Here is a 25,627-nt window from a genome sequence, read left to right on the forward strand (position 1 = left end):
TGTATCAGGGACCAAACTCATGACCCCATGCTTGCTAGGCAGGCCACTTATGCGACTGAGCTAAATCCCCGGCCCTCTGTCTTTGTTTTATAAGTGTCTTAACCACAAGTCTGCCACATAGTTATGTCTTTGTGTTATTGGTGGTTGATTCTTATTGTGGTACTTGGTTTTATTTTGTTGCTAGCATCAAAAATGTGAATCTGTTTCATAGGTACATTCTGCATCACAATTTGAAGAACTTGAAGTTGTGTAAGTATACTTTTAACCAGCATTATGAATAAGAACTGTTTTCCAGATTGTGCTTCACTATTCAGTACTTGGTGTTCCATTTTTGGAATGCTCATTACAGTAAAACATAATAGATGTTTTTCTCTTCAAATTCTGTTCCTTGACTTTTTCTAGATCATTTCATGCAAAAGTTCAAAAAGTTGCTATCTTGGGCATAAAAAGGGTAAAAGTCATTATGTAGGTACATTGGTTACTTTTATGTCATTGCTAGGACAAAATACCCAACACTCAGAGTTAAAGAGGGAAAGGTTTATTTAGCTTACAGTTTGCGGAGGTTTCAGTCCATGCTTGACTGGCTCCAATGCAGAGTGGCACATGGCCGAGGACAACAGTTCATGACGGTTGGAAACAGGAAAAGCAACAAGAGCAGAAAGGGTGACGCATGGCGATAAGACTTTCTCTATCCCTTATATTGTATGTAAGCTTCCCACACTAGAATGGGTGTCGCACTCACACCTTTAATCCCAGCATTGGAGCATGAATCAATCATAAATCTAGAAGCCTGCCCCCATGTCTACATGAGCCTTTGGGGAGATAGCCAGACACAAACTGCAACAGTATTCTCCTTGTTGTCTGTTGTAGTCCAGAGGCAAATAGGCTAAGTCTCTGGTAAATTGAAACAGACACCCTTTAGATACTTTCAGATAGCTGGTGACTTTTATCCTTCCCAACCCATCCCACTCATTTTTCCAATATTCATTCCACAAAAATGTACTGGTTTTAAGTTCTGTTTTTTAAAACAAATCATTAGAGATAATTTATTTCAAATTAAAACCAATTTAGTATTTGATAGAATAACATCTCTGAGTTAAACAGAAGATGATATTAGCCATAATGTTGATACTGAATACTGAATCTTTCTATAATTATAACTTGCTCATAAGGAAAATAGAACTTGTCATATGAAATATTCATGCTGATTGTCATAGGAAGTGTTGCTTTTTGTAAATGTTCATCCTAAAACACTTTTTTAAAAAGTCTTGTCTTAAGCCTAATCAGTCTACAGTAGTGAGGAAGCGCCTCTAAACCTCAACTTCTGTGCCTAGTTCTAAGGATTTTTCTTTAATGCCATGCCCATCAGTCCTTGCTGCTGGTGTCTATTTTAAGAAGTACTCCTTTAAACTGTGTCTTTGAAAAAAAAGGTTTTTTTTGGGGGGGGGGGTGTTTTAGGTCGTTGTGCCTTGTTAGTTTTCATAAAGCCTGTTGACATTTTTTCTCAGTTAACATGGGATACACATAACGTTCCACTTAGCAAGCACATGAAATTCTATTATGTGCCTTTAGGACACTGGGGATATCGAAATGGTTAAGGTCTTCCCTGGCGAAATAAACAGATCATTTAACAGTGTTAGAGACAGGGACTAGTGGGATTCACTTGGGCCAGATTAAGATTCATATCAATACTGCAGGGAAGTCTCTTGTCAAATTGTGTGTAACAACTCTTTGGCACAACCGTCAGGCACATTGTAATTTCCAGGGTCAAATTATGGTTGAGATTCTTGAAAGTAAAACTCCCTTCTTTTTAATGGGTAATTTTTATAGCAAATCAATGAAATATAAGGTAAGCCATAGTAGTTATTTTTAGTACAGTCACCCAGGAAATAATCTTTTTTAAAACAAATATAAAGTTGGTATAATACTAAGAGGAATAACTGGTAGATGTTGTTTCTGTTATTTTCCTAAGAGATGATTTGGAGTCTGGTTTTCCTTTTTTGTGTTACATTAGTAAAATAAAATCTGTAAAAATTCTAGATTGAAAGAAAAGGAAAATGAAATGAAGATAATAGAAGCTGTGCTGAAAGAACGAGAGAGTGATCTTTCCAATAAAACAAAGCTGTTACAGGTGAATATGATTATTTAAAATTATTACTGGATGAGTTATCATCTTACATGTTTCTTAAAAAGTTTTGACTGCTATTAAAAAAAATACTGAGTGAGCCATCCTCTCTGATATGATTTCATTCCTCAGAGAGAACTACTGTCAATATTAGTTATATCTTTTTAAAATATCTATGGATAAATATATGAATAAATATATTTACTTTTTAAAACATGCTATACATAGTTACCCACTTTTCTTTTCATTTTTCCTTTTAGTTTTTTGAGACAGGGTATATGTAAATCATGTCAGTCCTCAACTCACTATGTAGCCCAGACTGGCCTTGAACTTACAGAGTTCCTCTTTCCAGAGTGCTGCGATTACTGGCCTGTGCCACCTCACCTAGCTTCTACAGACATTTGATTTTTGCTTTGTCGCTAGTTACCAATGTTTTTGGCTTTCCACATACATACATTGCTGCTTTTTATTTTTTTTCTATTTTTGTGCTTCTACTTATATAACTAATTCTAGTCTTTGGTATCTAGCCTGTGTAAAGAGTTGTTTGTCCTATTATACCCGATATGACAGTGGATATGCTTGACCACATACTGTATTTTGAATGCTTTAGCTAGTGTATCTGTGTATAAATTGCTAGAAGGAAAATTCTGCTAATTAAGGTTTTGTTTGTTTTTTTCTACATGATATTGAAATGGCAGCACATCTGTAGGTCCCTGCAGTATTGTGGAGTAATCTCACTCATATTTCATGCCCCAAGGATTAGTTCTGTCCCATGCTCACTTATTCCCAAGTGCCCTTGTTTAATTTTGTTAGATTCCATTAAATTGTCCACCAAATGTGTTCTTACTAATTATAAACTGGTCAGTGGAGGCTACTTCTTCCTTTTCAACAGAACCAGGCAGTGAGAACAGTTGGTAATACACTTGAAAGATAGTAGAATTATTTTAAGTTTGTATTTGTGAGAGAAGTGAAGTATTCTTCATATGTGTAAGCCATTTATATATGAAATATCCTTTAATTTTTTCCCACATTTTTCCTTCTGGGATGACTTCTTTACTAATTTTAAAGGGAAATTAGTCCTTTGTTACTTGTGAGATGATCCCTGCCACCTCTCCAGTTTTTCTTTAGACTGCTTTTATGTTTCTTTCGTTTTAGGGGATTTTAAATGTTTATGTACTGAAATACAAGTATTTTGCTGATTTGCAGTCTTAAGAAAATGGTAGCTTTCCCTCTGATGCAAAGATATTTTCACATTTTGCTTAGACTCTTAAAATTCATACATAACTTGAGTATGTTGTGAAAATAATATTCTAGCCTTTAAAATGAACTAGCAGTGTCACACAATCTTAAATCATTTCTACAGTGGCCATACTCTGCAGGTACACATAGCAGTGTGTGCAGCTGCATAGCAGTTCTATACTACCATGTGTAGTACATAAGATAGTCCCCTGCAACAAAAACGCCCAGCCCAAGATACTGTCTGCATCAAGACTAAGGCATCTTGTCCTGTTGACAAGAACTATCACCCTGTAGATACTTAGGTCTATTTCTTTATCTTGTTTGTTCTTTTTGAGGCGTACCCATTCCCAAGCTACTGCTAAATATAACTATAATAACTGCATATGTTTTAATATAGCTCTTATTACATACTTTTAAAATTGTTACTACCTTGGAATTTTTCTAGATTGTGTAATATGTTTCAAAAGCTTGTATGGAAAATGAAAATCTGGTTATTCATATTTAATTTTTGTTTAAAAAGGAGGTGCAAGATGAAAACAAATTATTTAAATCCCAGATTGAGCAATTTAAGCAACAGAATTACCAACCGGTAGGTATTGGTATTATTAGATGTTTTGTGTTTTTTTATGTGGTTAAAATTATATAACCTGTAAATGTATTGGCATTTTAAAATTTCTTCAAGAAGAACATATTTGTCCTTTTATTTGTGTTTAGCCATTTTCCTATAAAACAAAAGAAATTTTCAAGCAATATTCAAGATAAAAGTCTGTAATTTATAAAAATATATATATCATATTGCTATTAGTACTTGAATTCTGTTATGTATGTGTTTTTTGATTCTTAAAAACGGTGTTCTTAGCAAATTAGTTAAAATTATGTAGAAGTCAGTTTAAACATACGTATGTATATCCTTTCTTTTACCTCCTGAAACAATACATCAATAATTGGAGAGAAACTAGCAAATACGTAATATTATAAATGATGGCCTCCTGTTAAAAGTGCTTTTTCAATGTGTAATTTGGCTTGATAAAGTTAAAATACTGTTATATAAAAAAGAATACATTTTGTACAATTTTCTTTAATTCATGTATATTCCAGAATGTATTTTGAAGGACAAAAAAAAAAAAATCAAGTACTTGTGGACAAGAGGCTCCTAATAATTTAGCTTGGGAGACTAATCATCAAGAATAAATATCATTTTTCTTCTTGCATCCATTTTATTTTAGAGAAAAAAAAGTATCATATGTGAAGGCCATGTATCTTTGTGTATATATAAAATAAACTATTGTTTGTGAGGAAATTGACTTGTACTAGTTTTTCTTTTGATTGCGTTTAATGTTCTCTGAGTTTTGGAAGCTTAAAAATTTTACAGAGTGAATTATGAGTTAAGAAAATTTAAGAGGTGAGTGCTTTGCACATAGATGGATAAATACTTGTTAAATAAAAAATTTATGTAGTAATAATGAAGACTAGAGTTAGCACTCAATAGTTTCTGTAAATCTGTACATATTTTTTATTAAAATCCCTGGATTAAAGTTAAGATGCTGGCATGGGAAATACACTGTTTTTAGCTTTGACTTGCTATAAGAAAAATTTATTTTTTGTCTTAGCTTGTTTTGAAATTGGATTATCTCTTTTAATAGGCATCTTTTCCTTCTCATGAAGAATTACTAAAAGTGTAAGTAGTAAGTTTTGTTCACTGTATTAGAGGTGGTAACTTTTTTATTTGCATATAGTTCAGAGAACTCACAAATGGCAATCTAATTTTTATAGTTACTTAGATATTTTGACTACACGTCAGTGGATCTTACCTGTGCTTTTTTGCCAACTTACATTGCTTTTATGATATTTAGATTTCCTGGAAAAATTTTTTGAAGGAGATATTTGAGTGTTTTTAAGGTTTCTTTTTCTTTCTTCCTTCCTTTTTGTCTTTCCAGGCATTCAAAAAATACCCATTTGGATCATATAGAATTATATCTTAAGGCATTATTAAATCACCTTTAATTGTCTCAGTCATCCTACCGAGTCTTCTTTTTCCAGATCCCATTGAATGGTGCAAATTTTAGTTTAACTCTTGCATTTAAGGAAAATTTAAAATCATCATTTACTGGAACTCTTTTCTTACTGGCCTATAATTTTATCTAAGAGGCTACTTTTAAGATCACTTCAGATATGTCACATGTTAAATTTCAATCACATTAAGCATATCCATTGGTAATATAAGTGCTCTAAATGTTCTTCCATCTTGGTTTGCTGACAAAGTTGATACTTTATTAGGTGAGAATTAAGTTACTGAGTTAAACTATATGAAATAAGCCCAACACGCTCTATAAAGGGCTTGATAGTAAATATTTTAAGCCTTGTGGGGTTCATAGTTCTGTTTCTTCTTCTCTTTTGTTTCCATTGCCTTTTCTTAAACTTTTAAAAACATAAAACGAGGCTGGACGTAGCAGCATACACCTGCAGTTATACCTACTTATGTGGCCTTCACAGGAGGACCACTTGAGCCTACATGAATTTGAGTCCAGCCTGGGTAATAAAGCAAGACCTTGGCGCAAAAAAACAAGCAAAACAACAACTCTTAATTTAAGGACTGTACACAATAGACTGTGGGCTGGGCAGCCTCTTATTCTTATTTTAAGAAAGAGCTATTTGTGATTGAACTGTAGCTGGAGCATTATTTATAGTCTTATTCTTAAGAAAAAATCATTCGTGATTTAATTTTCTACCAAGGCACACTCAGTCAAATCTTTGCCATTGCTTTCTGCACTTCTGGGAAATAACAAACTCACTAGATAGAACAGGGAGCATTAAGTGGTGTGGAAACAGCAGGGGAACACCTGTCGTTTTAATATCACATTTTGTGGGCCAGCCACTTAAAAGTCGTAAGTAGTTTCATTGCCTTTAAAAAACACAAGTAAGGTGTTTTCAGTTGTCCTCAGAGAAACACTCAGGACTCTGGGAGGCTGAGGCAGGAGGATTGCAAGTTTAAGCCCAGGCTAGGTACCTTAGTGAGATCTTGTCTCAAAAAATTAAAAGGGATGAGATTAAAGGTAGCTTAGTGAGAAGGCCCTGGTTCCACTGCCCAGTATTACCAGTGAACAAGTGAATGAATAAATGATTACTAGTAGATAAAAAAGGACATAACAAGTACAATAGTTCATATATTCATGAATTGTTTATTCGGGGCTGAGATTTCCCTTTACACAAACCTCAGCATGTCACGCATGCAAACTTTTATTTTTTAATTTTATTTTATTTTATTTATTTTTTTTTTTTTGTCTTTTTTCCTTTTTATGGGTACCAGGGATTGAACTCAGGACTGCCTGCTTGCAAGGCAGGCGCTTATGCCACTGAGCTAAATCTCCAGCCCTTTTTAATTTTATTTAAGGAGAAAAAAAAACAGAAAAAGGGTACAAGTTATACAGAATTTCATAAAGAATAAACAGTAGGAAATCACTGTCATTTTAGAAATAGTTGTTCAAGTTACAATATTAAAGCATATAAAGTGGACATTCAAACAGTAAGACTGCAAACAGTTCTGTTCAGTGATCCAATAAAACTCGGTAATATAGTTACCTATCTTATACACTTAAATATACATGCAGTTATATCCTTTAGAGCACTTTCTTTTCCTCTGTTTTGTACAATGACAATTACACATTTTGGGTTTTATTACTCCCACAGTTCTTACTACTTTTTTTGAAGAGAATAAAACCAAATGTGACATAACAAAACAGAGTCAATCAAATCAAAAGGATGGACATAATGCATACTGTAAAAACAAAATACAAGGTGTTCAACATTGGTTACCATAATGCCTCTTGCTATCTTAAAAAGAACTGTCTATATCATCAGTTATAATAAAATTGAACAAAATAGTAAAGAATAACATTGGAGACATTAGAGGACTTCAAAATACTAAAAAAAAAAACATTGGAGACATTAGAGGACTTCAAAAGAAGATAATAGTCAAACCAGAATGGGCGTCATAATGAATCTTATTGTCTTCACAGTTGTTGCCTATGCTCTCAAACTTGGTACTATCAAGCAAAACAGAATAGAGGAAAATCGGTCAAAACGAGTTGGTGAGAGTAATACAGGGTTCCAAATCAAGTTAATAGGAAATCAATATACTATAATGTATCCTGCTTTTTTATATTTTTCCCTTAATTATAAAGATAAAAATTTAAAAAGTGAATAATAAAAAAGAGGAGATTGAGATAAACGAGGACATAACAGCAAAACAGCACAGGTCAAAACATAACCATTTAAGCAAAATAGTGTTTCACTATCAGATATCCCGATATAAAAGTGGTTACCATAGTGTCTCTTTCCTTGAAATCTTTGAGTATAACTTCATATACTGTAGCATCAAACATATCAAGACAATGTAAAACCATTCAAGAGAATGACAGTATTACAGGGTATTTAGAACCAATTAACAGAAAATGAACAATGGTTTCTGTATAATCTCCTTGTCAATAAAAGTTTTTGTTTATATTATCACATATAATAACATGCAATAAGATACAGCATGTTAAGACCAATGGAGGCAGAAGAACAAAAGCTTGATGGGACTTTAAAACAAGAAGATATTAAATCAGCACTAGCTATTATGATGTCTTCTTTTCTCCAAAATAGCTGTTCCTACCATCCAATCTTCTCTGCCTCATTTCTGTTGAGCTCTTTTTCTGTCATTAGTTGTCAGTTTGTCTTCTTCATTTTGCTTTCTGCTCCACTCATCGTGGCCTCTCTGCCACTGTTCCTGGAATCTTGGTATTTTTCTTTATTTAGAATATCCTGTAGTATTCTCTGTAAAGTTGAACTGGTGGTTGCAAATTCCCCTAGTTCCTCTTTATCCTGGAAGCACCTTGTTTTTCCATTAATTTCTAGGGACAGTTGTGCAGGATATATCAATCTTGGCTGGACGTTATCTTTCAAAGCTTGAATTATTTCCCCCCATGCTCTTCGTGATTTGATGGTTTATGCCGAGAAGTCTGCTGTAATTCTGATGAGTGTTCCTTGTAAGTGATCTGTTTCTTGTCTCTGATGGCTTTTAATATTCTGTTCTTATATTGGATTTCTGGAATTTTGATTATTATTTTCCTGGGTGTTGTTCTGTTTGGGTTGTAGGTGGCTAGGGTCCTGTATGCCTCATACATCTGAGTATCTTTACCTTTTGCTAAATTAGGGAAATTCTCCTGGATTATTTCTGTGAATAGCCTTTGTAATTTATTTGTTTATGTCCCTACTTATTCTTTTATGTTCTTAATTCTTAAGTTATAGATCCTTACCATCTTCTAGCCTTTGTATTATTACTGTTTGTTTTCTTGTTATTTTTAGGATGTTTTTCATTTCATGCTCCCACATTACAAATCTGCCCTCCAGTTCAGATAATCTATCCTTAGTTTCTTTCAAGCTGTTATGCCAACTTTCAATAGAGTTTTTAGTTTCCTGGTAATCTCTTTGAACCTGCTTCACGTACTCTATGTTTTCTCTATTTTCTCCATCAAACAATTCTCCCCTTTTTTTCTGTTCTTCCATTTCACCATTTGTTTTTTCTTGGGCGGTGCTTAGCATTTCTCTGACCTACTTATATCTTGCTTTAGATCGTTAAATACTTCACTTTTGAACTCATCTGTGAGGCTCTGGAGATAGCGCTTTATGTCTATTGGTGCCGTGTCTGATATTACATGTTTTCCTTCCTCATTCTCCTTTGCATTTACCTTTCCTGAATCAGTGTTCTCAGGATTGGGGACTGAGGACCCTTTCGTGTTGCTCCCTTTTCCCATACTTTTTGTTCCTTCCATACAAGCATATATAGGAGGCCCAGTTTCTTTCTTTGTCGGTTACAGTTTGTTTGAATCATGCTGGCTAGGTGTTCCCGCCCACTGCAGTGTACTAGGGAGACACAGACCTGGGCAGCCTGTGCTGGGCCCACCCCTCTAGGTCAGCCAATCTACTGAAGGCTTCAATGCTAGGGTGCACCGCCAGGCGCTGGGACATGGTTTGGGCTAGCCTAATGGGTCTTAGTCTGCGATGTCACTCAGGCCAACCACTCCCCACCAATCCCGCTTCAGAGGGGAATATGCGAGTAAAGTCACTTCCCGGTCCCAGAATGTCCTCTATTGGAGCCTCCTAGTCTATGGAAGGGTCCCTGTTTCTCTCACTCACCTCAGGTCAGTGCAGGGCTCCCTGCCAGTCCTGCTCTCAACTCAGCTGATTCCTGCTCTTAAGGTTTCGCCTCTCTGTCCCTGCTGTGCCGATTCAGATGCAATGGTGGCAGCAGGAGATTCAAATTGCGGTTTCCAGAGTCACGGGTTCCAGCTTCAGTGCTGAGATTTTAATCTGTTCCAGTTACAGCACTGGGATTGCATTTCCAGTTGGTTTCTCTCAGCTTGGTTCATTCCTGGGTCAGCAGGGGATATCTCATCTTGCTTAAGACTCCTTACACCACACTATTCCTGAATTCTAAGCTGGCTAACTCAGAGAGCCTCCATAGCTGCTGTTATCTATCTGCCATGTTCTCCCAGAAGTCCCAAACATACTTTTAAAATCATTTCTTAAGTGAAGAATTCATAGAACAGGCTTTCTGTGGTAAACATTGCTAAGCTGTTTCTGTATATGTAGTGATTACTGGTAAATGTCTATTTGTGTTTCTGCTTATCTAAAATTCCCTTACCAAAAATATGTATTCATATTCTGGTTTAGAATTTCAGAAAAAGAAAAAGAAATAACTGGGCTCCAGAATGAGTTAGACACTTTGAAGGATGCTGTTGAACATCAAAGGAAGAAAAACAACGTAAGCAAATCTTCATGAGAATGAAACTTTTGTTTCTCTAATATAAGAAGATGTTTCAGGAATTTCTTTGAATCTGATTTTACTGTAGATTTCTAAATTTTGTAAGAAAATACTATTGCTTGCTATATGTAGCTTTGGGAGGGTACTATTAGAATAGTTTTATTGGAGAATAGATTTTTTATATGTGAGGCCAATTTTTATACTTAGAAATAATCATTTTAAGTACTGAAGCTATGTTTATACCAGTTTTTTGTGTTTTTAAACTAGCAGTTAACTTTTTGTTACCTAGAAAAATAATTCTTTCAAATCTATCTTCATAAAATCAAAGTTTTTTCCTTTAGCCTTTTTGTAAAATAAAAGTGATACCAGTATTCAAACCTAATATTCTCAATATTTAAGTCTTTGAGGCCTCCTGGGTTTTTTCTTTTTTAACTGAGAGGCATGCTTGTGAATTTTGAGAGCCTGAAAAAGTTGTACTATAACATAGGAGGATGTTGTTCTTTAAGAACTACAAATCTAGTATAGTATTTTCCTGAGCAAAAATAGTGAATGTAGGTGAATTTCACAAATTTTCTTACCAAAAGGCAACACGTACAGTCTGTATTTTATGTAGAGAAAGAATATTTGCACACGCATATGTTTACTGACACTTGGGCATTGCCAAAATGTTAACTGAATCTAAAAGAATATTAACAACAAATGCGTATGTTTTCTGATATGTTAAATTTTTCAAAGTTTATGTTAAATTTTTAACATACCAAGTTGGCATTCTCCTGCACCCCTTGCGTTTGTCAAAATTAGGGATGTGAATTGTCTCTGTGTGTTGTATAATATTGCTAACAGCACTGCTCAGCCACAGAAGTGTCCAGTGGTCTGCTAACATCTTACTGTGTTTTTGATTGGGATTCTGAGATAAGGAGGGCATAATGATGCCAGTGTAATGCAGCCACGGCCGCCATACCACACACCTGGAGGCCTTGAGATGTGTGGCCAGGTCCAGGACGCTCGAGGCCAGCAGAGCATAGCACCCATCCACTCTAACACTGCCTCTTCAGTTGCTGTGTGTGCTTTGCCAGATTTCCTAACTTTTTACTCTATGGTTTTCCTGTCTACAAAATGAGGATATTGTAAATAGTTTATAAATTTTTAAAAGGATTAGTGAGAGTTTGTGAAGTGCAATATTTGGTACTTAAATATTCAATAAATGGTAATCATTGGCTTTTTATTTTTTGTTGATGCTTAGATTTCTAACTCTGAAGGAAGATTGAAATTATCTTTATAATTTATCTTTATATTATAAATTATCTTTCTATTGTATATTATCTTTATAATTTCTAATGAAGTGCTGTTAAAATCTAGATCTTTCAGAGCTAGTTTTCATGGCCTCTATTTTTCCTGTAAGAGAATTTCTTTTGTAGTTTTCCAGCCACTTCATTTGCCTTGGTCAGTTACTTGGTATAACTAGTGTCAGATTGTTTTGTGACATACACATTGGACCATGCCAAGAAAGATAGAGAATATAGTGAATTAGTTCTGTGTCATTCCTTGTTAGACTAGAAAGTTGTTAACTGTAATATAACAGAGTTACAGAGAAAATGTTATGCTTCTATAGAAAGTCCCATGAGTGATTTGGGCTTTGCTTAAAAATCCTGTGAAAGGCTGTTGCAATACCTGTATATTTGTTCTGTCCTCAGTCATCTAATATTTGATAACTGAAATCATATTTGTAATCTTGGTTTGTGTGTTTAGTTTTTAAAGCTTTCTTTGTTTCAGATGCACAGTAATTTTAAAACTGGCACATTTGGTGTGTATACTAAAATTGGAAAGTGGGATCTTTATTTTCTCATTCAAGCTCTGAACATTGCTTTTTATTTTTTTGCTAATGTACATATTTTCCCATTGAAATAATTTTGCAGTAACCAGCATTTAAATGCAGTGCAAAACCAATGAAAGTAAAAAGCAAAAATTTTTAATAGTAGATAAACTGAAATCATTCTTTCTAAAAATGATTAGGACCTTCGGGAGAAAAACTGGGAAGCAATGGAAGCGTTGGCATCAACTGAAAAAATGCTGCAGGACAAAGTGAACAAGACTTCCAAGGTTGTAACATTAACTTCTAGAAACAGTCCACTGAACAGAGAAAATCTGCAGCTTGTCTTAGAATCAGACTGAAGCATTTAGTTTTACTGCAATTTAAATATAAAATCTTCTTGTCATCCACATTTGTCATCACTTTCATCTTTGCTTTTCTCATCTGTGCTTTGAGGTTTTAATTTCGGCCATGCTGATTTGTTGAAGTAACACACTTCATTATTGGAACTTTGGTGAGCACTGCTTGAATTAAGTAAGGCATGCAGGCCTTCCCAGACAAGGTGTGCCTGTGGGGGTGGTTAAGAGAACTTTGAAACCCCTGAACCAAAGAAATCAAAACTGTATTGACAGACACATGTTAATGCCTGTTGTGCATCTACAGTGCATAGTGGACTCAGATTTTTGGAGGTGCACAAAGACTCAGACAAGGTGTGAAAATGACAAAGGCTGGAGAGATCAGTTTTGAATATGTTAATGAAAATGGTTCTTAGAAGGGAAACCCTTAGGAAGGTTTAACCACAGTACTTATTCCTGAGTCACATACATCTCTCTGTTTCCAAAACAGTGAAGGACATTCTTCTTGAGCTGAAGTTATCCATTGAATGTAAAGATTTCTGTTGTCATGGAGAGATAGTTTTTATAGATTAAACAGTTGGACCAAGTGAAATGGGACTATTGAATTTTGCACATCGATTAGTGAGAACCTGTGTGTTTATGCTCAACATTCTAAAAGTTTTGTGTGCTTATATAATCTGTTGAATTTTAAATACAAGCCTTGATATTTGAAGGACTTTGTAGCAGAATATTTTTATATACAAATTTGTATTACCTTTGTTGTTACATTTATTTATTGTAGTGGATTTATACCTATTCATCTAGCTATAATTTTCACTAATTATTAAGTTTGAGATACATGACAGTATTAGGAACAGAAAAACAGTAGGCCAGAAAATAGGAAAATAGGAAGCCAGGTGAAACATTAAGTGTTTCATTGTGAGTGGTTGCAGTTATACAGAAATTTCTGTCAGCAGAGAGAATCTGATAAGGTTTCTTTGCTCCCCACCCCCAATGTTAAGAGCTACACTTTTGCTTTTGTTTTATTAGTGGGACTGAATATCTAAGAAGTGCCGGGAGTGGTGGCTCATGCATGTAATCCCAGCACTCGGAGTCTGAGGCAGGAGGATCGATGCGAGTTGGAGACCAGCCTGGGCTACAAAGTGAGCCCAAGGCCAGCCTGAACCGTATAGAGAGACCCTGTCTCAAAAAGACAAAAAAAAAAAAAAAAAAAAGAAGTTCTGATCATACTATCACTGCAGAAGTTACTGTGTGTGCCATTGGCCAGATGTGTGTTGTGATTCAAAAGAATGCTGAAACTTACATGCATGATGGCTTCTTGCATAGCTAATCATCTGCAGAGATCATTTACTGCCATCTCTGTTTCAACAGAATTTAGACATCTTTAGAAAATATAGATGTGAAATATTGATTGATTCAGTGCTACAAACTGTATTTCAAAGCAGCAGTGTAAAATGTCTTCAGGATTTTGAGTACCAAAAATAAGTAGTAGTAGTATACCACTACTTTTCCAGTGTTGCTTTTAAAGTAATATTCTTGGGGAGCTACTATAAATGACAGGTTTATTTGAAAGATAATTTTTGTACATTTCATTAAAAATCATAAGTGCAATTTTCAACATTAGGTCTTTTCCTGGTGTTAAAGTAGAGTGGAAATTGCTATCTTTAAGCAACCTATTATGCCATATAAAAACTTTGTAATTAAACTTGTTAATACATAATAAAAGTAACTTCTCATCTTTGTAGCTCTGATTACAAGTCACACACTTACTTGCTTTAGTTAGATTTATTTTCCTTGGGAAATTTTTCAAAAAGCTTCTGTTCGTTCCTGAAGGATGTGGTAGTATGTGCATTCTTTAGAGGCTGAGGTTAGCAAGTTGGAACTCACAGGCAGCTTAGCAAGAGTCTGTCTCTAGGCAGGTGTCAGTGTCAGGCCCTGGGTTCAGTCCCCAGTGCCACCACCACCACTGCCAAAAAGAAAGCTTCCATTCTGATGTTTTCTCTTCACTGGTTTTCTTTAAAGGTTGTTCTTGTGTTTCTCTGTTCAAACGATAAAAATTCCCTCTTAAGTTTTCTCTGAAGTAATAGTTAATTATTTTCCTTGAGTGACCATACCTTATTTTCTGCAATTTAGTGTTTTTGAATTGTTGAAACTATCCCAGTAAAATACCTATTTTTAGATATTGCCACTAATCCTTAATAAAGGAAGAGCTTTTTCAGTGTACAGAATATGACAAAATCTGTAGACTTTTGTTATGCAAATTTAGGGTTTTCCTTGTGGTTAGATTTAGTTAACTTGAAGTGTGTGCCCTTTAAACTCATGGTAGATTTCAAAGATCACATCTGACTGGTGGAAAAAATGTACTGCTAAGATACTGCTAGTTTGTCTACCTGGTCACCATGTTGCACTTCACAGTTGTTGTTTTCAGTGATTTACTAGCCTTGGTTTAGATGTGCATTTTTATAAATGCCCTTTTTTTCCCACCTTGATCTTGCAAAGATTTTTGAGTATTAGATTTTTGGTGGTGGTGGTGTTTGTGGTCAAATCATTGCCCTAATTTTGACAAACCATGGTTTTATATTTATAATTGAAATCCATTGGCATTACATTTAAAATCAGTAAATTTAGACTTACACATTTGTGGGGGTTTTGGTACCTGGAATCGAACTCAGAACCTCACGCTTGCCAGGCAGGTGCTATGCTGCTGAGCTATATCCCCGGCAACATTTAAAAGTTATAGCTGACAGAGCCTACATAGGAGTGTCAGAGTTAAATTCTCTTGGTACTCTGCATAAGTGAAGTAATTTGTTAGCAATGTCTCCTTGTTTTCTTTCCTCTTTTACCCATTTCTACCCCCCATCAAATTTCGACAGCCTTTTTTGTTTAGCATAAATATCTTCTGACTTTGAAGATGGAAATGTGAAAGTTGCCATTTTATTTCCTTGCCATTTCTTTTTCTCTTTCCCCATTTCCCTCTCACCCCTTATAGAGATTTACTTGCCAGTAAGTCTCACTTATGTGTCTGTGTTTTTGGCAAGGTAGTTTATAAAAAAGTTCTAGCTGTAAGAAGCACTCAGTTTCGTTTCATTTTTAGTTATTGGGGTTTTAATTTTTCTTGAATACATCAATTGCTTTCTAATGCCAAGGAAAATGTCCATTTTGTTGAAATGCTTTGGCTTATTTATAAAAGACATTATTTGCTATTTAGGATGTTTTAGAGATTGTGCAGATTTTTATGGAAGCATTTTGGAAGCATTATGGAAGCATTTTAATTTCTTAACATGGGACAATTTGACGTTTGTCAGTGTTAAAGTAATTTTAAAATTGACTTAGCCTCCTTTAGACCAGTGTTTTCTTAAATTCTATAATCATCTAAGTTTGATTTGGTACATCTTCTGTTTTAGGAAAGACAACAGTATGTGGAAGCTGTTGAGTTGGAGACTAAAGAAGTTCTTAAAAAATTATTTCCAAAGGTGTCTATCCCTTCTAATTTGGTAAGACTAATTTATCATTTCTTTAAAATATGACATTATTTAAGAAAGTTGCGTTTGGGGCTGTGGGTTTAGCTCAGTGGCATAAGCGCCTGCCCTGGCAAGTGCAAAGTCATGAATTTAATCCCTGGTACCAAAAAAAAACCCAAAAAGTTGTGTTTACATAGCATTTGTTTTCAGCACTTGGATTTTTTAGTATACGGATTCCTTAATCTTTCCATTATTACCCAGGGAGCTTTTAAGTAGTTAAGATTAATAACTTAGTTTAAAAATTTTTATTCAGTTGATATTTTTGTTCTGATCTATAAAATTCAGAGCATCATAATCATATCTGGAAAAGAAGTGTTTTTGAATTGTTACAATCAGTAATACTCAATGGTTTTGCTCAAAGTAGAATTGAGTTCTGAACCTCTTCACTTTAGCAGTGTTTCTGAATGTATTTGATACCATGAACCAGGCTCTTTACATATCAAAAATTCAAGATTTTGGTCATCTATTAACTTCTTCAAGAAAAAGTCTTAAAGATAATAGAAAACTTGCTTTACTTAAGATTGACATGTTTTAAGTGGAAGAGAAAAATTACTTTGGTTCAGAAAATTAGTACAGTAAGTATTTGAAGTGGAGAAGGCCAGTGAGGATGCAGGCCTGTTTCCTAAAGAAGGTGGGTGTTGTAATGGAAAGTTGTTCACATGTTCTAAAGTAGGAAGAATAGAATAATGAACCTAACATCCCAGCTCAGCAGTTATCTATATATACCGTAAACAATCTTTACATTCCACCTTGCACTGCCCAGATTATTTTGAAGGAGCACAAACCTCAATACTTCATCTGAAAACATTTAAGTACATATTTCTAAAAGATAAGAATTTCTTTTAAAATTTCATTGAGTATACGCTTAATTTTGTAAAATCATTGCTTGATTCTTCCAGGTGGCTCATACAATTACCTGTTTTAATTAAATAATAACAAAAAACTCATGATTGTTTTAATCAGGACCCAAATATAAGATCAACATGTGACTGGTTTAAGATGTCATTTTATTCCATCAGTTCCTCCTGTCCAGCAGAAACCCCTCTACCCATTTTTCTCTTTTAAACCTGGTAGTTTCCTATGCAGTTTCCCTGAGTTTAGATTCAACTGGTGCCTTTGTGGAGCCTATGAGTTGGTATTCAGGAGAGGCATAATCAGATTCAGTCTTGATATTTTGGAGGTAGAAAAATGTGAGCAGTTGTATTCTTCCATCAGTAGATCATTTATAATATCTGCTTTGTCTTTCTTTGAGCTTATTTAGGCTGATTGTCAAATACTTTTGACACGACACTACTAAAATTTGGTAACGTCTGTGCTGTGTAGTGTAACAAGATGTTGCTGATTTATTACATTTCTCATCCAAACTGAAATCTCTTTCTCCTGTAGGTATGTTCTGCTCCTCTAGGTGTGGTTGTTAAGGGTAGTATAAGTACATTTAATGTCATGTTCTATGTGTAATCTGGGTTTAGCTGCCTTCTTTCTTAATATTGCATGTATATATGATCTGTATTTAATTCAAGTTAAGGAGAGAAAATTTATTTGTTTTTAATGTAAATATTGATGATACATTTGTGCTTGGACAGTTAAACAGGTCTCTACCACCTGAGTTGAACTGATGAAATACGTTTTATTGGGTAAATAGGTAAATAAACTCAGTTCCTTTGCTGTTCTTATGTTGGTTCCAGGAGATGCAGTTGCTGCTAATATATTTCACATTTTTTTTCTTTTGTGGCCATGATCTGTTTTGTTTCTATTTTATATTTTGTTAATAGAAATAAAACTTAAACTTAGTGAATTATTTGACAATATTTTATGAGCCAAGAGAGTTAATGCTTAGTAATTTCTATTTTTCAAAGATTTTTGTAAAATAACCAGTAGTAAAAATTTTCTTTTTAATGTAGCAATTTCATTCATACTAACAGTTCTACCTAGCTTCAATAAATAAATCTTCATGAATCGGTAAAAATTTATAGATTATTATAAGACCTGGGTAACATTGTTTGGCTTTTGTTTTTCCATTTGCTATAAATCAAATATTTCTGCATGCATTGTGTATTTAAGAAATATATTTAATGTTCTGTGGACTGCTTAAGAATTTAGCATTTTGGGGGCTGGGGATTTAGCTCAGCGGCATAAACGCCTGCCTTGCAAGCAGGCAATCGTGAGTTTGATCCCCGGTACCGATAAAAACGAAAAAGACCAAAAAAAAAAGAATTTAGCATTTTAAGTTTTTAAAAGATGGAAAGACTATAATCTGTTTACCTTACATACTCATAAAACAATAAGCTTCATACTAGTATGATAACATAATCACTGGAGATAATCTTTTCTGCATGAGAGAAATTGTTTTACTATTTGCTATTTGTGTTTCACTAAGCAAATTAGCACAGGAGAGATTAAGCAATATAAGCCGGGAAGAGGTTTATGAACTGTAAGCAATTGAATCAGTTTTTCATTTGATTTTAATTTATGTTGGATCTTAACATTTGAAGCTGTTAAGAAGGATTTTACAAGTATACATTTAATCTTGATTCAGATTTATAATGTCAGAGTCGTTCTTTTAAAATGGAGGGGCTTATTAAGCTAATGTGGCATTGAAGATTGAGAATACTGTGGGATGTTCTCAGCATCCTCTTTTGTTTTAATTGGTGATTTATAGAGCATTCTGATACAGCTACATAAAAGAAGTTTTATTTTGAAATTAGTGGAAATAGTACAATAATTCTTTTTTCCTGAATTAAACTAAAGCAAACACTTGAGGAATAAGAAAAAATAACTTCTCAACTTTTTTGAAATATTTTTAGGGATGCTGGAGCACCTTCAAAGAATTTTAAATGTCTATAATTGCAAATGTTCTTGCAATATTCTTGCAAATATTCTTGGTCAGGATAAATAAGATTTTATTTTCATGGTAGTATATTGGTATATTGTTAGTGTTTATTTTCAAGACTGAGTTATGTTCTCCTTAATAAAAGTTATATTCCCTTTTGAAATATCTAGGATGATTCTGATGATGTCTATTTATATTTCTTTTAGAATTACCTGATTGGTTATCTTAAATGTTTGATCATATCTTAGGGGTAATTTTTGGAAATTGATGGCGTTGACTTTTCTCCACAGAGTTACAGTGAATGGTTGTATGGATTTGAAAAGAAAGCACAAGAATGCATAGCTGGAACTTCAGTATTAGAAGAAGTTAAGGTGAGTTCAAGAAGTGAACTGTCTGTATGTTAATGAAACCAGGGAAAAAGGAGCAAGTCAGAAAATGTTTTCTTATGTTCTGGGAAGATAAAGGATCTATTTTTAGGAGAATAATCTTTATAGAAAAGTATAAGAAAGTAATCATGGGGGCTGGGGATTTATCTCAGCGGCATAAGCGCCTGCCTGGCAAGCAGGCAGTCGTGAGTTCGATCCCCGGTACCGATAAAAACGAAAAAGACAAAAAAAAGTAATCATTTTGTGTACATTTAGTGTCTTCTTTGCATTTGAGTTATGTAGAAACCTAATGTTTCTCCTTTCTTTAATTCTGTATGTTAATGATTTCTGAAATTCTCAAGAGAGTTTGGCCTCTCTGTTTAGCTTGTGTTTATTTTTCCTTTTTTTAAAAAAATTTCTTTATTATTATATGTTTTCAGTGCATGGAGTTGCAGTCATCTAGGGGAGTGATTACGTGTGCCTTCCATAGCTTGTTTCTTTTTGCTTTATCCCCCTTCCAGTTATACTGCTCCATTTTTCATTTGAGAAGTATAGAACACTTCACAAACTTGCATCTCATCTTTACAGAGAGGCCATGTTAATCTTTGCTATATCATTCCAATTTTAGTATATGTGTTACCAAAGCAAGCACTAGCCCAAGTTTAAAAAGTAAAGTCATTGAGGTAGATAGGTAGAGTTTCACTGGTCTGCTCAAGTTGCCCCAAAGTACAATTAACACCTCAAGTAGAATTAACAGAACTTGGCTTGGTTTTTGTCTGTGACTTCTGAAATTGAAAGGATGTATTATTGTTACTGTCTTGTATATCCTAAGTGGCAGTAGGCAAAGGCATTGTGTGGAATAGGCATTGTAACTGTCACATGTGTCTGCTTTGATTATACCACCTGGCTAGAGAGAAACAACTTGTTCATTATAAAATCATGTCTTTTTTGGTTGTTGTTTGTTTGTTTTTGTTTTTAAGAGTTGGAAAATTTACTGGGGAATAAGAATGAGGAATAGAAATAGCTCCTGAGAGGCAAGAGGGTTCCTGAGTGGGTTGCCCTTCAGTGTGTTTTGTAGTGAGTAATTTTATTAGTGACCATCAAATGTGATAAACAAAGTCATTGTACTTAATTGCCCTTTAGTGTATTGTTATAACATGTTTGAAACCAGTTTTGAAATGTAAAAGTAGGGCCTGAAGTGAAGGTGAAGCACAGAATTTACTGATAAAACTTAGTAAAGTTTTTTTTTTAATTATTTGCAGGTTTTAGAGTATAAGTTGAGAGAGGCTGATGAAACACACACACTATTACAGGTGGAATGTGATACATATAAATCAGTCCTTGCAGAAACGGTAGGAAATGATTTTTAATTTACATTGTATTATTAAACTATTAACTTCTCCTTCATGGCCTAAGTATTCTATCTTGGCATTATACCATGAATTCTTTAAAACTGTATCTTTGTCTGTAGGAAGGCATTTTACGGAAGCTACAGAAAAGTGTGGAAGAAGAGGAAAATAAATGGAAAGTTCAGGTCGATGAATCACAAAAGACAATTAAGCAGGTACTTAGCAAAAAGCATTCAGATCAGTGGTTCTCAGAGCTGGGCCTGGGCCTGGGCCTGCAGCATTGGGTCACAGACTTCTGTGGGAAGTACATATTCTCAGCCCCTCCAAGACTTCCCCGTGTTCTGAGACCATTAGGGGAGGCCTGCAGTCCCTGTGTTTATAGCCTGCTTGCTAATTGTGATGCCCATCACACTGAAAGTCAGGAGTTTAGAGAGTGACTTAAGGGGGGACAATAGAGAGTAAAAAGTGATTTGAAAGAGAATTTCTAAGTCCTAACATATAGTAAAGAATTCTGAGTTCAGAGTTAGTTTAAATATTGATAATTAACACAAGACAATTTGTATTCAGAGAAAAAAATCATAGTTTTGTGAGACCTGGTCTCACAAATGGAATGTATTTCAGAACCTCTGAATTACAAAGTCTAAACATAGAAATCTGTAGCCTACATTTTTTTCTGTCTTTTTAAAAAATGTTGTAACAAAAATATTAAAAGGAAATTTGTTACTTGTATGCATTACATATATTTTATATACAGTCCAAGACAGTTCCTCTTCATTCAGAAAAAAGCACCAAACAAACAAAAATGGAGGGCTGCAAGTTGGACACCTGCTTATCTCCTCCGAGGTTTACTTGGTCTTAAAATTATTTTTAGATGCTGTTATCAATTACATCTTCAGAACAAAAGTTAGAGCAATTAAGAAGAGAAAATAAAGATATTGAAAATGTATGTTACTTCTCTTGTAACCTACGAACTTACTTTTGGCATTACAGGTTGCCCAAAGACTTGTTTTTTAAGATTACTAATGACATGGTTATGCTCCTAATATGTTGTATAGTTTTTTAGTTGATCCAGCTTTATATTCCTAAGTGCTCTGACTTTCCATTGTGAGAAAACATAATGAAAGGAAATCTCAAATGTGTTGACAGTTTGTTCTTTGTTCAATTATTAGCTGAGAAGAGAACGACAGCACTTGGAAATGGAGCTAGAGAAGGCAGAAATTGAACGATCTACCTATGTCACAGAAGTCAGAGAGGTATTTAGAATTTTTTCAACGTACCTTCTCAAGTTAAATTAAGTTTATAATGGACTGGTAGAATAATTCAGTGTAAGTTTTTGTGGAAGAGCTTCCAGTAGCAGTCAAAGCATAGCCTCTCATAAGGAGATCTATCTTAAAACTCTAAACTTCATTGCAGCTGAAAGATCTGTTGACTGAATTGCAGAAAAAACTTGATGATTCATATTCTGAAGCAGTAAGACAGAATGAAGAGCTAAATTTGGTAAGAAGCTTGTTCTCCACTGGGTACCAAGTAGGCTGTGGAAGCAGTTGTGTTGACATGTGGAGAAGCCATCCAAACTTCTTTTCCTTGCTAACCATCTATAGCTTGGCATTTTAAAAGTTTTAAGATAATCTTATTCTGGATGTCTCCTAAGGTGATCTTTCTCTTCTTGACTCATAAAATTATTCTTTTAGCTCCTAACAATAGCATGTTTGGCTTCCAACTCTTTTTCAAAGTTTTCTGCATTTTTCTAAAGCCTAATTTCTTGAACAAAATGAATAAAGAAACAAAACAAATGGCTGAGTTGTGAAGATTCTTTTCTCAAGCTATCATAGTTAACTGTCCTCTCGTTTTCTAGCCTGGGAGACAGTTATTGAAGGTTGAAGTTGCCTACTCCTCATTCTAAAGGCAGTAGACCAATCCAGCTTCTTATTTTTCTTATCTCCTTATAAATTATAAAAAATAAAGAGCTCATAAATTTCTTTATTAGCATGTTATTTCATGCATAGTAATCCAGAAAGTACAGATTTAAGAGATTAGTTCAGGGGCTGGGGATTTAGCTCAGCGGCATAAGTGCCTGTCTTGCAAGCAGGCAGTCGTGAGTTCGATCCCTGGTACCAATAAAAAGGAAAAAGACAAAAAAAAAAAAAAAAGAGATTAGTTCAGTGTCTTAAGACAATTCCCTGCATTCTAATTCTTCTTAAATTTTGTAGAATTTTATGCTTATTGTTGACACATTTAGTTCTGAGATGAGTATGACTATCTTCTTCCTTGTTTCAAACATGTATTATATCTTGTAACTTGAAACTTATAGCACAGGATTAGATTTTTTAAAAAATTCCTGGAGCATACTGTGTGTTTGGGAAATTATAGTAAATTTTTTTCTTTATCCAAAATTACCCTGCCTGGGGTGGAATTTTCTTATTAGCTCTTTACATGTACCAAGGAAAACTTTTAACTCATTTGTGGCTGTCTTTCTGTGTTACGACAGTAATTCATGAGAATCGCCATACTATTGGAAATGCATGTAGGACACTGTACACAGCTTTATTTTTTAAATGAAATATCTTACTTATAAGTGCTTTAGTTGAGCTCATGCCCACTGCAGTATAAGATTAGCTTTATTTACACATTTGCTATATGCTGCATAGATCAGGACTATGATATGCCACTTTCATAAATCCTTACAAATTTATAAATGGGTTTTTAAAAAATCTTTTCTAACTAAGTGTTGGAGGCATTGGTTTTAACTTTGGGGTTCAACTTTGTATCAGATACACAGAATTATGGTTGCATCTCCATTTAACCTGATGCTCTCTTTGTTCATTTGCTTCTCTACTTCTTGCCTGGAGACAAATTTAAGTAGTACTCCCCCATCCCATCTTCCCTTTTCTCTTAAGTTTGGAATCTTACTTGTTCAGGTTAACTATTGCCAAAGTTTAAGATAAGATAATTTTGCCTGCACATACTTTATTTTGGGGTCCGAAGACTAACCTCTGTGACACAGAGGATTAAACTAAGGATTAAGTGAAGAAGCAAAGACAGTTTTGATAGTTAAGTAGAGCTCCCTCAAATAAGATTTCCAAATTGGAATTGGAATGCCTCCCATGACCTGTGCCTCCCATTTCTACACATCAGTGTCTTTCATTTTCTCCTCTTAGGTCCCCAGAATGGTAAAATTGTGCCTAAATATTAGAGTTTGGGAGGTTGACTGGATGTACTTGGTATTTTGAGAGCAACATAGTGCATTTCCCTTGTTTCTGATTAAAGTTGTTGTCAGAGAAGTAGCACTGGCATTTCTACAGGATTGTTAAACTGTTAAAGAGGCTACCAAGAGTGTTTGCTTAAGACATTTCTTGCTGATGTAGTTTAGATCAGTATGATCTTGCACTCCTCTTTTTAATGAAATCTTTATATGACATCAACATTTAGGGTTTTCATTTTACTGGGTTTTCAGTCTTCTATTTAGTGTCTTTAAAACATACAAATGGATCTTTTTAAGTGAGCTATACAGATTAAGAAGGCCTTACTAGTGAAGTTTCTTTTAGTTTGAAATGACTTCAATAAGTATTTTATGGATAGTGATTTTTTTAAAAGGCTACTACAATTTTGATGGTTTTGTTTTTGGAGTTGCAGTTTTCTACTCTAAACTCTAGTTCATTCTTTCTCTCTCTTTTTTTTTTTTTTTTTTTTTGTACTGAGAATCAAACTCAGGACCTCATGCTTGCCAGCCTACACTGCACCACTGAGCTAAATGCCTAGCCCTTCTAGTTCATTTCTGTAGCTTTTCTTCCATTTATCTTGGCAGATGGGAACATCTAGTGCAACATATTGTCCAATCCACTGTGCATAACTATTAGCAGTCCCACTCTTTTGTATTCATTCTTTGATCCTTAGGGTATCAGCATAATCAAGAAAGAATGCAAAGTGAGTGGTGTTTTTTATTTTTACAGTTGAAGACACAGTTAAATGAAACTCACACAAAACTTAAAACTGAACAAAGTGAAAGACAGAAGGTAGCTGGTGATTTGTATAAGGTAAGGCACTGCTACACGTAGGTATCACAAGTCTGTTGTTCCTCACGTCTTAGTCACATGCACTGTCATTTCTGGACTTGTTCTTTTGCATTTTTTAAAATTTACCTCATCACATTTATAAAATTTTAAATTTAATTATAGTTATTTAAATTTGGTTGCATGGTAGGGATTTAGCTGAGTGGCACAAGCACCTTCCTGATAAGCGTGAGGTCATAAGTTTGATCCCTGGTACCCCCCCTCCCCCAAATTTGGTTGCATCATTTTTTTTTTATTAGTCATTAGTACATTTCTGTTGATTGTTACAAGTGTTAAGTTTCTGATGTTTATAAGTTCCTTTGATTTATTTCTTTGCATAAATATATTTTTCTTAATCTCATGTACAGGTAGATTTTTTTTTTGTCTTTTTCCTTTTTATCGGTACCTGGGATCGAACTCACAACTGCTTGCTTGCAAGGCAGGAGCTTATGCCGCTGAGCTAAATCCCCAGCCCCCGGTAGATGATTTTTTAAAGACTATATTCGTGTTAACATTCCTTTGTAGTTCTATTGTAATATACTTTTAATGAGATGGTTCATACACACTTTTATTGGAGCTACTTGTGATCTTTAGTACTATTTAGTGGGAGATACTGTAGTAGTATTTAGTAGGAGATACTGTCATTAGGAAAACAAATATATCACTTTCTTGGAACTGCAGAATCAAGGAGGGTACATATCCAAACTTTTGATAGTTATTGTAAACTGAACTCCCAAATGCCATAGTGATTTATACTCTTCCTACCATGGTCTGAGAGTTTCTGTTACCTGTACCCCCAATACCACCAGTATTGAAGTCTCCCAAACATTGAAATATTTGATATTCTAATAGGTTTTTTTAAGTATCGTAATTAAAAGCTTTTATGAAATTTTTTTGTTGGTTATGTTTGCTTAAAGTGAGAATTGTTGTTATGTAAAAGTCCAGGAATTGTAAAGTGCTTTATTTTATTTTAATATAGATAAAATATGAATTCAGGAAGTTTGCTTTAAAGGAGAAACTGATGCATGATATACTGCCAAGAGTGAACTCAGAATTTATTTTTTTTTTCTAATTTTATTTATTTTTGTCAGTACCAGGGATCGAACTCACAACCCCGTGCTTGCAAGGCAGGCACTTAGGCCGCTTAGCTAAATCCCCAGCCCCTCTGAATTTATTTT

At 34.4% G+C, this 25,627-nt stretch overlaps 1 protein-coding gene and 1 non-coding gene across 6 annotated transcripts in view; one reads left to right on the top strand and one right to left on the bottom strand.

The window, feature by feature from the left end:
- Ktn1 (kinectin 1) overlaps positions 1 to 25,627 on the top strand; it is a 113,497-nt gene that overhangs the window by 82,874 nt on the left and 4,996 nt on the right. For 3 of the 5 annotated variants that reach the window (XM_063241026.1, XM_063241027.1, XM_063241028.1), the window contains 12 exons: positions 212 to 249; positions 2,041 to 2,131; positions 3,885 to 3,953; positions 5,008 to 5,042; positions 10,079 to 10,169; positions 12,183 to 12,269; positions 15,740 to 15,829; positions 18,977 to 19,057; positions 20,314 to 20,403; positions 20,523 to 20,615; positions 21,570 to 21,653; positions 24,351 to 24,434. In XM_063241026.1, coding sequence (XP_063097096.1) covers positions 212 to 249; positions 2,041 to 2,131; positions 3,885 to 3,953; positions 5,008 to 5,042; positions 10,079 to 10,169; positions 12,183 to 12,269; positions 15,740 to 15,829; positions 18,977 to 19,057; positions 20,314 to 20,403; positions 20,523 to 20,615; positions 21,570 to 21,653; positions 24,351 to 24,434 — 933 coding nt within the window. Of the gene's footprint in view, positions 1 to 211; positions 250 to 2,040; positions 2,132 to 3,884; positions 3,954 to 5,007; positions 5,043 to 10,078; positions 10,170 to 12,182; positions 12,270 to 15,739; positions 15,830 to 18,976; positions 19,058 to 20,313; positions 20,404 to 20,522; positions 20,616 to 21,569; positions 21,654 to 21,813; positions 21,898 to 24,350; positions 24,435 to 25,627 lie in introns of all 5 variants that reach the window. The other 2 variants (XM_013155243.3, XM_063241029.1) reach the window with 2 other exon arrangements.
- On the bottom strand, positions 19,597 to 19,703 carry LOC111757608 (U6 spliceosomal RNA). Its single transcript, XR_002791913.1, has one exon. It is a non-coding gene; the product is annotated as a U6 spliceosomal RNA (small nuclear RNA).

The sequence above is a fragment of the Cavia porcellus genome, unplaced genomic scaffold, assembly GCF_034190915.1.
Source record: "Cavia porcellus strain 051 isolate PalLab524CR breed Dunkin Hartley unplaced genomic scaffold, mCavPor4.1 scaffold_31, whole genome shotgun sequence".
In the NCBI taxonomy this organism is placed as follows: Eukaryota; Metazoa; Chordata; class Mammalia; order Rodentia; family Caviidae; genus Cavia; species Cavia porcellus.